This window comes from Xenopus laevis, chromosome 5S (genome assembly GCF_017654675.1).
Source record: "Xenopus laevis strain J_2021 chromosome 5S, Xenopus_laevis_v10.1, whole genome shotgun sequence".
In the NCBI taxonomy this organism is placed as follows: Eukaryota; Metazoa; Chordata; class Amphibia; order Anura; family Pipidae; genus Xenopus; species Xenopus laevis.
This window is the reverse complement of record NC_054380.1, coordinates 34,179,772-34,194,391: the sequence shown is the minus strand read 5'-3', so window position 1 is coordinate 34,194,391 and position 14,620 is coordinate 34,179,772. Positions and strand designations below refer to the sequence as shown.

At 37.5% G+C, this 14,620-nt stretch overlaps 1 protein-coding gene across 9 annotated transcripts in view; it reads right to left on the bottom strand.

Annotated features, from left to right (window-relative positions):
- Positions 1–14,620, bottom strand: part of LOC108717401 (mitogen-activated protein kinase kinase kinase kinase 3) — a 177,332-nt gene that overhangs the window by 61,557 nt on the left and 101,155 nt on the right. For 7 of the 9 annotated variants that reach the window (XM_041564386.1, XM_041564385.1, XM_041564387.1 and 4 more), the window contains 7 exons: positions 10,521–10,563; positions 9,431–9,503; positions 8,167–8,298; positions 8,021–8,083; positions 7,851–7,932; positions 4,810–4,920; positions 1,488–1,562 (listed from right to left, as the gene is read on the bottom strand). In XM_041564386.1, the coding sequence (XP_041420320.1) occupies positions 1,488–1,562; positions 4,810–4,920; positions 7,851–7,932; positions 8,021–8,083; positions 8,167–8,298; positions 9,431–9,503; positions 10,521–10,563 (579 nt within the window). The remainder of the gene's footprint in view (positions 1–1,487; positions 1,563–4,809; positions 4,921–7,850; positions 7,933–8,020; positions 8,084–8,166; positions 8,299–9,430; positions 9,504–10,520; positions 10,564–14,620) is intronic. The other 2 variants (XM_041564389.1, XM_041564392.1) reach the window with 1 other exon arrangement.

Genomic DNA, 14,620 nt, shown 5'->3' with positions numbered 1-14,620 from the left:
GGAGACCCAGGACCGGACACGGGGTAGGCGACAGAGCAGGTACGTGCCTGGCGCCCCCTCAGCTTTGCGCCCTAGGCACATGCCTACTCTGCCTACCCCTAGATCCGGCCCTGCCATCAAGTATAAGGTATTGTTACATTGTTACTGAGAAAGAGAAAATCCATTTAAAAAAAAAAAGATTTTAAATTTAACACAGTCTATGGGAGACGATCTTCCTCTAATTCAGAGCTTTCTGGTTAAAGGATTTCCAGATAAGGGATCCCATACCTGTATATCAAAATTCAAGTACATTTTTTAAAAATCCTGTGCCTGTGTGTCAGGGTTTCCCTGTGCATTTGAGTGTACCCATCACTGTGCAAGGTTCCTAATAATGTGAACGTTACAGTTGTCACTTGGACACAAGGCAAGTGTATCCTGAACAATAATGGGGTTCAGGTCTGAAAAACAAACACTAGCCAATCTTAAACCTCAGCTTGAGTGTTGGCCAAAATTGTGTGTCCATCTCAGCTACAGTCACGAAACCTAAGTGAGGGGTTGAGCCAGCACACAACTTTCCCAATATAATGCCACCATGCTCATCAGCCCTGCCATCCCTAATGTCCAATCAGTTATACTGAAATAATATATTTTTTATATATATCTATATATATATCTATATCTATATATATATATATATATATATATATATATATATATATATATATATATATATATATATACACATTACTGTCTTTCATACGAAAACAAATTGTTTTCAAACTTTAACTTTAACATATTAAGCAAATACAATGTACTCATTTGTATTTACAAGAATGTGGCTATATATACATGTTTTCATTCATGGTGACAAGGAAGTGTAAGCCATCCAACATAATGGGTGGTTTTTTTCGGGCTTTTTCCCTGAAAAGTCAGAATTTTTCAGATTTTTGCCCGAAAAAGTTGGATTTTCTGGCTAATTCCAGCACAGGCCACAGAAACTTCCAAAAAGGATAGAGGGTCTCTCCAATTGACGTATACAACCTCGGCATGTTTGAGATGGAGGATTCTTTCCCCCACTGAAAATTTTGATTTTATAGTTAAAAAAACCTCAAATTTCTGACTTTAATAAATAACCCCCAAAATCTATATGGGGTTAATTCTACATACTGTAACTAGTCAGCTGAATCATATAATAATATAAAAAGTGTTACCTGTTTATTCAATAGAAAACTGATATTTTTTTCTAAATGTCACTACAAAGGTTAGAGTGCAACAGCGCTGCACAATATGTTTGCGCTCTAAAAACACATGTTAATAATAATAACAATGTTAGTAATGAAAGCAGCTGGCAGGTTGTATAGAGACAGTGTAACCACGATGAACATTATAACCTGGTTTGGTATTAGACACTTCAGCAGTGTTACATGGGCTCTGCTAGGGCGGTATTTAGAAAGCTAGCATACTGAAGTTAGATAATATAGGCAGCTTGCGGGGAGGAACAAGTGTACCTTGGGACAGGCTGCAAAACGAGGGGCCTGACGTACAGGAGGAGATGCAGGAGAAAAGATCCCCCAAAACTTAAACTTTTTGGAAATAAAACAGGGACCAACGTACACAAAAACAAACAAAAGAAAAAAGAAGGGAAAACATTTAACTTCACCTTGTCAACCAACATGATATTCATATTTTTAAAATAAGGAATAGCAAGCCTTATAAACATTGGTCTTCATTCAAGGGTACATTGTAACATTCACAGATATATGATATGGCATGTGATATGTTTGCAGCACAGTATTGATACAATACTTCTTTACTAGGGATGGGTGAATTTTCCCCCTTGTTTCGCTGAGGAAATTACGTCCATAGACTTGTATGGCGTTGCGCAGCAAAAACATTTTGATGCCCATAAACTTTAATGGGCATCGGCGACATTCTGCGGGTGGCGAATTTTTGTCGAAACGAAACGGGTCAAATTCGTCCAAGCCTATTCGTTACAGCTTAATCTGTGGCTCATAAGAGCATGTTACACACTGTGAATAAGAGCAAACTTCACCTTTGTCATGACATGAGCTCTATGGAATCACTCACAAAGCTAGAATGAATATGTGCAAGCAAATATTCCACTTGTCTTCAAAAAGATCCAAAACAATTCATGCTGTTGGGGCTATGGACATTTTTAACAAATGCCCGAACATCATATATGTTTAGCAACCATACTTTGAAAGCAGACCCCGTGTGGGTAGCAAGTCCTGTTTACAAGGGACAAACTATACTTTTTTTTTTAATCTTAACCCTACAATGTGTGAGATATTATGCACAGTAGTGCACTAGTGACACACATTTACTTTCTGTTTTTTAAGGTATTGAACAATTTAGAATTACAGACTGTTAAATGTTCCCTATGCATTGCCATATAACTATAATCATGTGCCCGTGTCTTTGAATTCATTAGGTCTGATAGAAGACAAAATACCTGTTTACACACATGCCATAACACACATATAGCTAGACAAATAAAAATCTAAGCAGAGTCACTGACATGTAACAGGTTATTTTGCACTAAGTGAAAATATACACTATATGGCCAAGTTATCCAAACAACTGCCTCTCCAACATCTCATTCTAAAACCAAGTGTTTCAATATCAAGTTGGTCTTCACTCTACTGCCCCTTCTCTTCTGGGAAGGCATTTCACTATATATATTGGAACAAGGTTGCTGGGATTTCCTTGTTTTCATCCACAAGATCACAAGGGAGGTTCAGAAAAGGTGTTGGGTGATTAGGCCTGTCACAAAGTCTAAGTTCCAATAAATCCCACAGGCACTCAGTTGAGGGTGAGGTCTCTGTATTTTTCATTCCCAGCTCAACAAATCCAATCGATACAGACCTCACTTTGTGGAAACATTATTGTGCTTAAGAAAGGCCTTCCAAAAACTGTTGCCACAAATCAGATAACTCAGGATTGCTAAGCACTCTGTTGTTTCTACAAAGAGACTGGAACTCAACAGTGAGTGTTCCAACTTAGGACATGTCATTTTAGACAGTGTCTGAATACTTTTAGCTAAAAATGTGTCTAGATACTTTTGGCCATATAGCGTACCATGCACACAGGGATCCAGTCAACCATAACAAACAAAAAAAATCAATGAAGATCATAAAAGTGATTAGATTCTTTGAGAAGCTGATTATACTGTCTGACAATGGCCATCAGAAAATGAGGAGATTGATGAGACATGTAAGACCATTTTAGAAGTTCATTATACAGTTCCAGAAATTCCAATCACTCACCATGGGGAAATAATGACTGATGTGTGATGTGGTAAAAAGAACAAAACGGTTACTACGCCACAAGCATGAACATCTCAGGTCATTTTGCCTGGTCATGTGCTTTCTGAAAGAGCCAATGTTGCACTATGGAACTGTTAATGCTATCACTCCAACTTGAAGGGCAGCAGTAAAGAGTGACTGAAGTTTATCAGAGCACAAGGCACATGACTGGGGGCACCTGGGAAACTGACAATATGTCTAGCCCCATGTCAGATTACAAAATTAAATATATAAAAAATGCACTTTTGAAAAATGAATTTCAGTGCGGAAGTCTACTGGAGCATACGTTTAACTATTAGCTGATGCATTTTGAAAACAGTGACAGTATCGCTTTAATATGTGTGGGCAAATAAATGCACACTACATATGACACTGCTTGAATGCAGGTAAGTGTAGTTTAGAATTTATAAAGACAAAATCAATTGACTGGATTCAACTCCCAAATATAGTCTGTTCCTCATTTTAGCAAATGAACCTAGAGTTTACTGATAAGTGCAAGTCTAGCACTGCACAACTGTTGAATGCATCTCCAAATAATACAATAAGAAGCTAATACATTTCTCAATGTGTTAAACCAGCATAAGTGTAAGATAATTGCATTTGTCTTCTGCACAAAAGAATCATTGTACACTTTGGAAAGTCATTAATTGGGTGATTAAAGTTCAAATGTGGATAATACAAGCTGCTACTTCTGGCCATTAAGAAGGATACAAGTAAGGACTACTAATCCCAATGTACACCTTAAAAGAACAGTAATACAAAAAAATTAAAGTCATGACAATATAATGCCCTGTTGCCTTGCACTGGTACAACTGGTATTTTTGTTTCAGATACTCTACTTTAGTTTATATAAACAAGCAGCTGTGTAGCCATGGGGGCCACCATTCAAAGCTGAAAAAGGAGAAAAGGCACAGGATCAGCAGCCGATAGCAGATAATCTCTGTAGAATACTTTAGATTCTTCAGAATTTAACGGTTAACTACTGTTCATCCTGTGCTTGAATGGTTGCCCCATGGCTACACAGCAGCTTATTTATATAAACTATAGTTATGTTTCTGAAGCAAACTCACCAATTTTACCAGTGCAGGGCAACCGTAAGTTATATTGTCATTCCTTTAAAACACTTGTTACTGTTCCTTTAAGGTTGACCGTGTCTGAATTCAGTAACAGTGACATTACGGCCAACAGGATCAAAGCAGACAGATAGGCTACTGCCACACAGAGTCTGCACTCATAGGCACTGTGCTGAAAATCTGCCCTTGCCGTTGCAGTGCCTCTCAGTGTAGACACAGGAGTCAGTGGATTTGCTGATTCTCGGCTTGCATTATACAATTTTTATCATCCTTGTGGGGGCAGTAGCCTTAAGTTTGGTTAATCAAAAAGTGTATTTAAAGAACAGAGAGAGATTTACTTTGCGTGACATGGAATGAAACATGCCCTCCCCTTGAATAGTTTAAAACTTGCAAATGCCAGAAGTGGGCATTATGGTTCAAAATCCTCTTACCTCTGGGTCATCGTCGTCAAAATCATGGTAACTAGAGTGGTCAGGATTGTTAACCTTATCCAGAAGTTCAATAGCTAGTGTGCGGTTTAGTGGCTGTGTAACAAAAGGATGCTAAAAAAAACAAAAAAAGGGATACTGTGAATAACATGCATTTTTTTCCCAAGAACCCTACAATCAATGGTGACTAACTAACCTGACCATTCATGGGATATTGCCCTTCTACTTTGCTACTCCAGACTAATAGTAACTGAATGTACATAATATATGATAAATAGAGCTTATATGCAGACATGTAGGCTTGAAAACAGTCCACACCCTCTATACCAGAGCTTGCTAGCCTTTTTTAGCCACATTTAAATATAAAGAAAGTTGGAGATCAACAAAAGTATGCAAGACGTTCCCGGGGTTCCAAATATGGGATGTGATTGGCTATTGGTAGCCCCTATGTGGACTGGCTGCCTACCGGAGGATCTGTTTGGCAGTACACCTGATTTCTATGTGGAAAAAAAACTTGCCTTCAATCCAGGAATTAAAAAAAAAAAAAAAAGCACCTTTAAGGCCACTGGGAGCAACATCGAAAGGGTTGGAGAGAACATGCGGCTCACTAGTCACTGGTTGGGGATCACTGCTCTGTACAGTATACTGTGTAATAACCACTGTTTTTAATTACTACAATATTATTGTTTAATTTTTTTCCAAGCATACATTCTTGAGTCTCATGTGTATTGGGATCCTTGGGGGAATATTTAGGGTATTTATCAGTTGCCTTCCTAGTTACACAAAGAGGGTAAAATTACATATTTTGACTTTAGGGATTAATACATTTCTCAAGCATAGTGGATGGCTGCCAGAAATACTAAGATCTGCTTCTTTGGCAAGGTCACAAAAAGAGCTAATCTTTGTCTGGTTTGGCAACCAAAGAGGTAGGCCTAATTGGCCTGGCCATCAGAAATCAGATCAGGTCAGCCAAGAACTGTTGTGGACTGTGAAGGCAGGATTTGCTGCTTGGCCCAATCAGAACCCCAAAAAGATGTACTGATCATGGAAAGCATCATTTTAATGAGAGGAACTGGCATATTGTTTGCTCTTAATGATGTTTATTTATAACTGCAGCGTTTGCAAATTTAATTTTTATGCTTTGCCAAGGCTATGAGTATAGAAGTTCTGATATATTTCTACAAATGCAAATAGGCAGAGAAGGAATACTCTGTGCATTCAACAAACCATACCCTTACACCCCGGGAAAATAAGGGAATCAAAATGCCATATATTCTGTTTAATCAGAAAATAATAGTATATGGACATGTTCTAGTTGTTTAGTCTTTTAAATCCTGAAAAATGACAAATGGCAGAAAAACGTAACACAGAAGAGAAGTAAAATGGAAGAGAACGTTATGAAAAATTGGATAAGATGTCGGAATGCACAGGCGTGAATAAGAAGCACACAAAAGAACAAAAAATGAAGTAAAAGTGGAGAAAGGCATGAGAGAAGACATAGAAATGGAAAAGGAATAATAGCAAAGCAGAGGGTACTGAGCAACAAAATAGAATGTGAGTATGGTGCTCCATATTTTTATGTTTATTTATAAATGATATAGTTATGGGCCTGTGATGCTTCGTGTGTAACACTACCCATGTTGGTGGTGCATCAGTGGCACAGGGGCAAACTGTACCTTAATTATACTCATGTGCTTGGGGTATCAGTGACCATAGTCTTTCACTGTATAAAATTATTGTGGTGCCACAGTCTACTATATAAGTGTAAAATATACTCAATGACCAGAAAGCTCCGAATTACGGAATGGCTCCCATAGACTCCACTTTATCCAAATTTTAAAAATGATTAAATTTTTCTCTGTAATAATAAAACAGTGGTTTGTACTTGATCCCAACTAAGATACAATAAATCCTTATTGGAAGCAAAACCAGCCTATTGGGTTTATTCAATGTTTAAATTAATTTCTAGTAGACTTAAGGCATGAAGACCCAAATTACGAAAAGATCCGTTATCCGGAAAACCCCAGGTCCCGAGCTTTCGGGATAACAGGTCCCAAACCTGTATAATATACTTTGCCTGCCTGTCTTTTAGTGCTGTGTGTGCTCTCAGCAAATGCTGCACATCTAAAGCAGGTCAAAACACAATGTGTCCTTTTGTGGCACTTTTAACTTGCCCTGTCAGTGTGCCCATCAGGCACAATTAAAAATATGTTGCAGTACTTTGAGCAAAAGTCTTAAAACTCTGAACCTGACTAGCTCAAAAACAAAGAAACTCATTTAGACTAATTTATCTAGAGCTCCTTGTTTCAACTCTCAGGAATATTACCAATCAGCTTTAACTCAGCCTGTGTGTGGCCACCTTTAGCCTTGACAAACTAAAAAAAAATTAACCTCAGCCTATGATAATAACCCAGTCTTATACAATAATGCTTTAAAGAGACATAGCAAACATTGGAATCCAAGTGCAAAACAGCATAGACCGTTACATTCTGTCAAACTAGCCTTAGAGGTAGATTTATCAAGGGTCGAAGTAAAAATTCGAATGTTCTAGTTTGTTTTAGTGTAATTCGTTTTGCCATCTAAAACCTGTCGAATTGGTGTTTTAGTCTATGGTGGACGTCCTATAGGTAATTAATTTGGAGTAGTTTGGTGGACTTCTGAGAAAACTTGAATCAAATTCTATTCTAACTTGATTCGAGTTTGCCAGGTCGATCCTATTCACCTGAATTGAATACATTATTTATTTATTTTTTTAAAATATTAAATTTCAATTGGCTGTTATTTTATATTTTTTGAAGTTCGAGTTCATGGGAGCTTTTAGAAACTCCCATGAACTCTAAATTCGACCCTTGATAAATCGGCCCCTTATTGTTCATACTGGTTGGATATTGATTCCCTCAGCAAGTAAGCCAACAATTACCTCTACTGCATGTCCAACCAGAACTAGTTTTTTAAATACCAGCATCCCCATCACCTAACAATATGGAGTGATTTTATTATACTGACATTCTTTGGGTAAAATAAATAAAAACACAATATATTACCTGAAGTAATTTTTCCGCTGTGGGCCTTTTCTTAGGATTTTTTGTGAGTGCCATTTTGACGAAATGATGGAAACTATTTGACCTTCAATGAAAAACGAAAGCAAATCACATGAACAGCTGTACAAGATAAATACAAAGGTATGAGAGAGACAGAGCTACCAAAAGCTTACCATTTCATCTTATCTTTTAACTTGGGAGGCTGGAAGTTGCTCTTTGTCATAAGAAACAAAGCCCTGGAAATGGACAACAAGTTACATTGAGATTGTGAAACTGGTTCATAGGTCTACACAATGGCTAATAGTAAAAGTGAAATTACCTCATGGGATGCAGGTCAAACATAGGGGGCTGAAGTTCTGCAAGCTCTATGGATGTTATACCAACTGCCCAGATATCACACAACTGATTGTATCCTCCTTTCCTTTCTACAGCAGCTACTTCAGGAGCCATCCTAAACACAGAATAAATGCCTCATTAGAAAGCCCCAAAGTTATTGATTTTACAGTCAAGTATATCAGTTATTCTGGTTTTTATTTGGACATGGCTAATTATAGGGGTTCTAGCACCTCTTGGAACATATATTTGAAACACAGACATACATTAGGTCACAACACTATGCCGAACTTGTAAATAATTGGTACCAGTACAAGATGCTTATAGCACTTGGGTGCTTTTAAAAATGGTGTCCCCCCTCAGGAAGAACAGTGGCAAAACAAATCTGTTCCCTCTAATTATTTGTGCTGGTCAGGTGATGCAAAAATCATTAGGAAACATCTGAATCAATACTGATCATTGCAACTATAGAAAGTAATGTGAATTTAAAATTTCTAATCACAAGCAACAGATCTGGATGATGCCTTTCACTCAGCCGTGGCTAGCAATATGGAATCTCTTGATTATTTCTAAAAATGTAAATACGTAGAGAAGAAATTACAATTATTTTTACCCATATGTTATTAATCAAGTAAAAAGGGAAAAGGGGATTTGCAGGTTTCTGAAGCCTCAGCAACAGAATTAGGGATCACTAGTGTGTATTAATGGAAATATGCAGAGAAGAAATGATCTATGAATAAAAAAGTTTGCTCTCTGCATAATTACGAACAGTCCCTATAAGTGCCCTGGTATTTCTGAATATATATAGCCAGTGACATCACTAAATGTTACTGGGTCCCTTAGCAAAATAATTGGAGGGGCCCCCAATCTCTACAGAGGTTGTCATGTTTCACCAATATATATTAAAAATACTCCCAGGGCTTAATGCGGCCCCCTATACCTCTGAGGTCACCCTGCAGCCACAGGGTCTGCTTCCTCTGTAGTTACACCCCTATCTATAGCTGAACTTGAGCAATTCTCTGATCTTCAACAGTAATCAACCATAAGTTTTGTAGACACAAAGATGGCGCAAACTATAGTTAGTTATTTGGTTCATTGGGAAATTTGTGATATTCTATTTAAAAAATTTTATTATTGTAGTTTTTTGCATAAAAATCACTCCAGTCACATGTTATGTGTGTGATGGCAAAATAATGATAAAACTCCAACTGTTCTTAGTAGGAAATTTGGTTTAGAAAGAAGTTCCTTACCAGTATGGTGTTCCAATAAAAGACTTTCGTTTGGCAATTGTAGCTGTAATCTGAGCAGAGACTCCAAAATCAGCTAAAAAATAAAATCAGAATCATTTATGATAATTAAGGAAATAAAAATTATTAAGATGCTGTATATACTGTATGCTGTAATTTGCAGGTAGAGCATGCCATTGCTTTCAGGAACAAAAAAGAGTGAGACTCCACATTTAAGTAATATTACCAATCGCACATTTTGTCTTTTGTCCAATTTTGCATCTAAATTGTTCCCAGCTTGTGTGCTAAATCATTTGGAATCGGCTACGTCTAATTTCTTGAGCATATTATGAAGTGTCAACTGAGTATTGGTTAATGCAGTGTAACACATAACACATTAGACACTCAAAGCATTACATAGGCTGTTGTATCCCCTCAAGCATCTTTCCAGCAGCCTGCCAGGCAAATCAGCTGGGATGTTAGCTCTAGAACTGACAGCACCCTAAAGGCTCTTCCAAGCTGGCGGTTTAATTATTTCTGTTTAAGAAGGCCCAGAAATCAGATGACCTAGGTAAAATTAATTACTAAATGGTTGTTATTTGCATTTTCTAAAAATCAGACTGTGTTTAAACAGGACTCATCATTAATGGAGGAACATTATACATGCCTATAATATATTGATTTAAGTCTGCTCCATTCAACAGCATCAACAAAGCTAACAAATATAGGTGGTTGTGCCTTTTGCACAACATCATTTGTTTCAGCTGATGGAAGCAAGTCCTGCTCTCTGTAAAAATGCAATCATGCATTGAGGAAATAGTACCAATGTATAATAAACAATTACATATTCAATGCCACAGAGAGCTTCTTCTCCATTGGTATATCCACTGTCTTCCTCTTCCGAAATGTGTGTGTGTTGATAGTCACAAGATCAGCCTGTCAGTGCGTCCACAGTGAATTTTGGCATAAAAATGCATATTTTAGCATTTCCAAAACTATATACAAACTGATGACAAACCGTAATTATGCTGAAAATATGCCATTCGCCTGAGGTATGCTGGGAGATGTAATGCAACAACAGCTGGAGCATTCCAGTTTCTATACAATGACTTACCTAGTTTGACATGTCCATTATCTGTTAACAGTATATTTGCTCCCTACAAGAAAAGAAAAACATGAATGTGAATATAAAGTAAAACCAGGAATGTTTACATGGTTTCCTTAAAGGGCAAAAAAATTAAATCCCATTTTTACTTTCTTTAATGAAAAATAAATCTATCTCCAATATACTTTAATTAAAAAATATGTACCATTTTTATAATAAACCTGATTGTATGCAGTTAAATCCCCCCTTTGTTTTACTTAAAGGGACAGTAACGCCAAAACATTAAAGCGTTTTAAAGTAATGAAAATATCATGTACTGTTGCCCTGCACTGGTAAAACTGACCTGTTTGCTTCAGAAACACTACTATAGTTCATATAAACAAACTGCTGAATAGCAATGGCGGAAATTGAAAAAAGGCTACATGGCACAGGTTAAATAGTGGATAACAGATAACACCCTTATGTTCTACAGAGCTTATCTGCTATCAGCTGTTTAACTTGAGCTTTTTCTCCTTTGAATGGCTGCCCCCATTGCAGCATATTTATATAAACAATAGTAGTGTCTCTGAAGCAAACACAGCAGTTTTTCCAGTGCAGGGCAACACTGTATTATATTTGCATTACTTTTAAAGAATTTCATTTTTTGATGTTACTGTTCCTTTAACCTCAAACCTGAAGCCCAGACCACACTGAGCATGTGTGTGGTCTTAGTCTTGCAAAGATGTTTAACAAAGTTACAAGATGAAAGCCCCCTGCGGCCAACTTTGAAAGCATAAATCATTTGTTTAATTAAGCATCTGGTGCAATAAGTTCATGTTTATGTTTAGTATACAAAATACAGCATTTCTAGTCTTATTCTATTTTAGACTTTAGTTCCCCTTTAGTATTTCTAAGCTTAGAATTTATTAGCTGTGACATGCATTCAATCAGAGCTGGTCTATCAACTACAGACATAAGCCCTTCACACCTATACAGTGTACAAAATTCTACACGCTCTGTGTCCTTATTCTTTCACTTCTAATTTCATCCTGTAAGCAATACCCTTCTATCCCTTTCATTCTGCTCCACTGCACTGCCATAGTCTCAGCATGCTGAGCAGCAAAGATGAGAAACCAACATTTGGATTTATGGCACAGATTAGGACCATACTGAAGGATAAAAGTATGGAACTATGTAATAAGTACAGCAGCATATTTCATGTCTTCCTATCTGCCATGAGTTATGGGGAAATTATTTTGATCTCATTTGTTGCCTTGTTCCAATATGGCACTTTAATATCTTTGATTAAGCCATTACAAATTAATACCTACCTATAGCACACTGGCATAATTAGATTTTTCTGGGCCCCAATGCAAATTCAATTTAGGACCCCAAAACCGCAAAGTTGATCAGTTCTAATAAAAAATATTGAAATGGCTTATTAATTAGGACCTGCTGGGGGAGTGCGAGTAAGAATGCAATGCAGGGGGAGAGCCAGTAAGAACGCAATGCAGGGGGAGAGCCAGTAAGAACGCAATGCAGGGGGAGAGCCAGTAAGAATGAAATGCTGGGGGAGAGCGAGTAAGGATGAAATGTTGGGGGAGAGCCAGTAAGGATGAAAAGCTGGGGCAGTTCACGAAAAATGTAATATTGGTGTAGAGCCAGTAAGAATGCAATGCTGGGGCAGTTCACAAAGAATGCAATGCTGGGGCAGTTCACAAAGAATGCAATGCTGGTGCAGGGCCATTAAGAATACAATGATGGGGCAGTGCCGCTAGGAATGCAACGCTGGGGCAGGGCAAGTAAGGCTGAAAAGATTTGGCAGTTCACTAAGAATGCAGTTCACTAAGAATGTAATACTGGTGCAGAGCCAGTAAGGATGAAATGCTGGGGCAGTTCACAAAAAATGTAATATTGGTGTAGAGCCAGTAAGAATGCAATGCTGGGGCAGTTCACAAAGAATGCAATGCTAGTGCAGTGCCATTAAGAATACAATGCTGGGCAGTGCCGCTAGGAATGCAACGCTGGGGCAGAGCCAGTAAGGCTGCAATGATTTGGCAGTACACTAAGAATGCAACACTGGGGCAGTTCACTAAGAATGTAATACTGGTGCAGAGCCAGTAAGGATGAAATGCTGGGGCAGTTCACAAAAAATGTAATATTCGTGTAGAGCCAGTAAGAATGTAATGCTGGGGCAGTTCACTAAGAATGCAATGCTGGGGCAGTTCACTAAAAATGTAATACTGGTGTAGAGCCAATAAGCATGCAATGCTAGTGGGTACCATTAAGAAAGCTAGGGGAGTGCCAGTAACTGACTCTTGATAAAAGGTATTGACCCAAAACATGTTGTGTAACCAATAGCCAAAATAAATGTTTTGCAGTTATCTTCCTTCCTATTTCTTTGGATTTGTTGTTGTTAAGGGGCCTATTTATTATGCTATGTAAAATGACAATTTACTGTGTAAATGCTGTGTAAAATAAATTTAAATTTTCAAGGTGTGTATTTACGCTATGCGAACGCCAGATTTGCCTCCGTTATTTCACTCTGCTTCAGACCTTTGTAAGTAAGTTCTGGCAGAAATTGCTCAAAGAAAAAGTGCACAAAACAAATGACGTTGTTTTTTACACTGCAACGTCTGGTGAATTATTCTGCCGTTGTTTACACCACAAAATAAACCTGCCCCTGAGGGGCCTATTTATTAAGCTCTGCAAAATGAAATTCTCTCTCTCAAAAAAAAGAAAAACTGTGTAAAATAAATGGCAAATTTATCAAGGTGGGTTATATTGTACGCCATGTGAACACCCGATTTCCCACCATTATTTTACACTGCTTCAGATCTTTGTAAGTTCCTGCTGAAGCTGCTCAAAGAAAAAGCATGACAAGAAATTACGCCGTTTATACGTGGTTTCTCGCACGGCAAGTTATCCCACCGTTTTTTAACATGACATAATAAATCTGCCCCTAGGTGTTGTTGCAGCACATAGCAACTATAAGGAAGTAAGACTCTTACACTTAGGGGAATTTCGAATAGAAAAAACACGTTGAAATTCAAATTCAAAAAGACCAACCGAAATTAAGTCAAATGTTTTTTTGCCCGAATAGATCTGTTTTCAAGCGAATAGGTCCGTATTCAGTCGAAATTCGAATTGTACTTATAGAAGGAATAGCGCATTGGATCAAATTCTATTCAGAGTTTTTCCCAAAAAAACCTTGATTTTACAATTGACTCCAAATAGGTTCTAGGAGGTCCCCAATAGGCTAAAACAGCAATTCAGCAGGTTTGAAATGTCGAATTTTTAAAGACACAGTACACAGTACATGATAAATTTCGATATTCTAATTTTTGAATTTTTTTTTTTAATTCAAATCAAATTTGGACTATTCCCTAGTTAAAGTACACAAAATTGCTTGAAATTCTAATTTATTTCATTCGAAAATTCACCTCGACTTTTGATAAATCTGACCCTTATTCACTAAATGTACAAACCAACCCATTTATGTGTTGGAGTGCCACTAATAAGGCAGTGCTGGGGGAGAACCAGCAGGGATGCAATGCTGGGGGAGTGCCAGTTAGAATGTAAAGCTGGGAGAGGACCAGTATTAAGCTTAATAAACGTTTACACAAAGAAACCATATGCTTTATATTTTAAGCTCAATTAAACAGGATCTTCTGATCACATTTTATTCTATAACCCTTGCTTGTTAAAAAAACAATATAACAATATAAAGCTGGTACTATATAAAGGATATTCATTAGCATATCCTTATTCATAATTTTTTTCCTTGATTAAAAGCTGCCATAGATTGTAAGCTCTTGCAAGTAGGGCCTTCTGATCCAATTTTTACTCTGTACCCCTTTGTTTGTTAAATTATTTTAAGCCATCTGTATGTTATAAATGAATGTAAAGTTCTGTGTAACTTGCTGACGCTATAGGAAAAAAATGACATTGTTTTCCTACCCACTGTCTCACCTATGACCTATGGTTTTATGTGTTAGACTAAAGGTGGCCATACACATGTTGCTGATTTGGACCCTTCATACTGAGTCAGCTGCTTATCTGCCCATATGGAGCTCTACAGCATACCTTCCAACTGTCCCGTTTTTCGCGGGACAGTCCCGATTTTGACA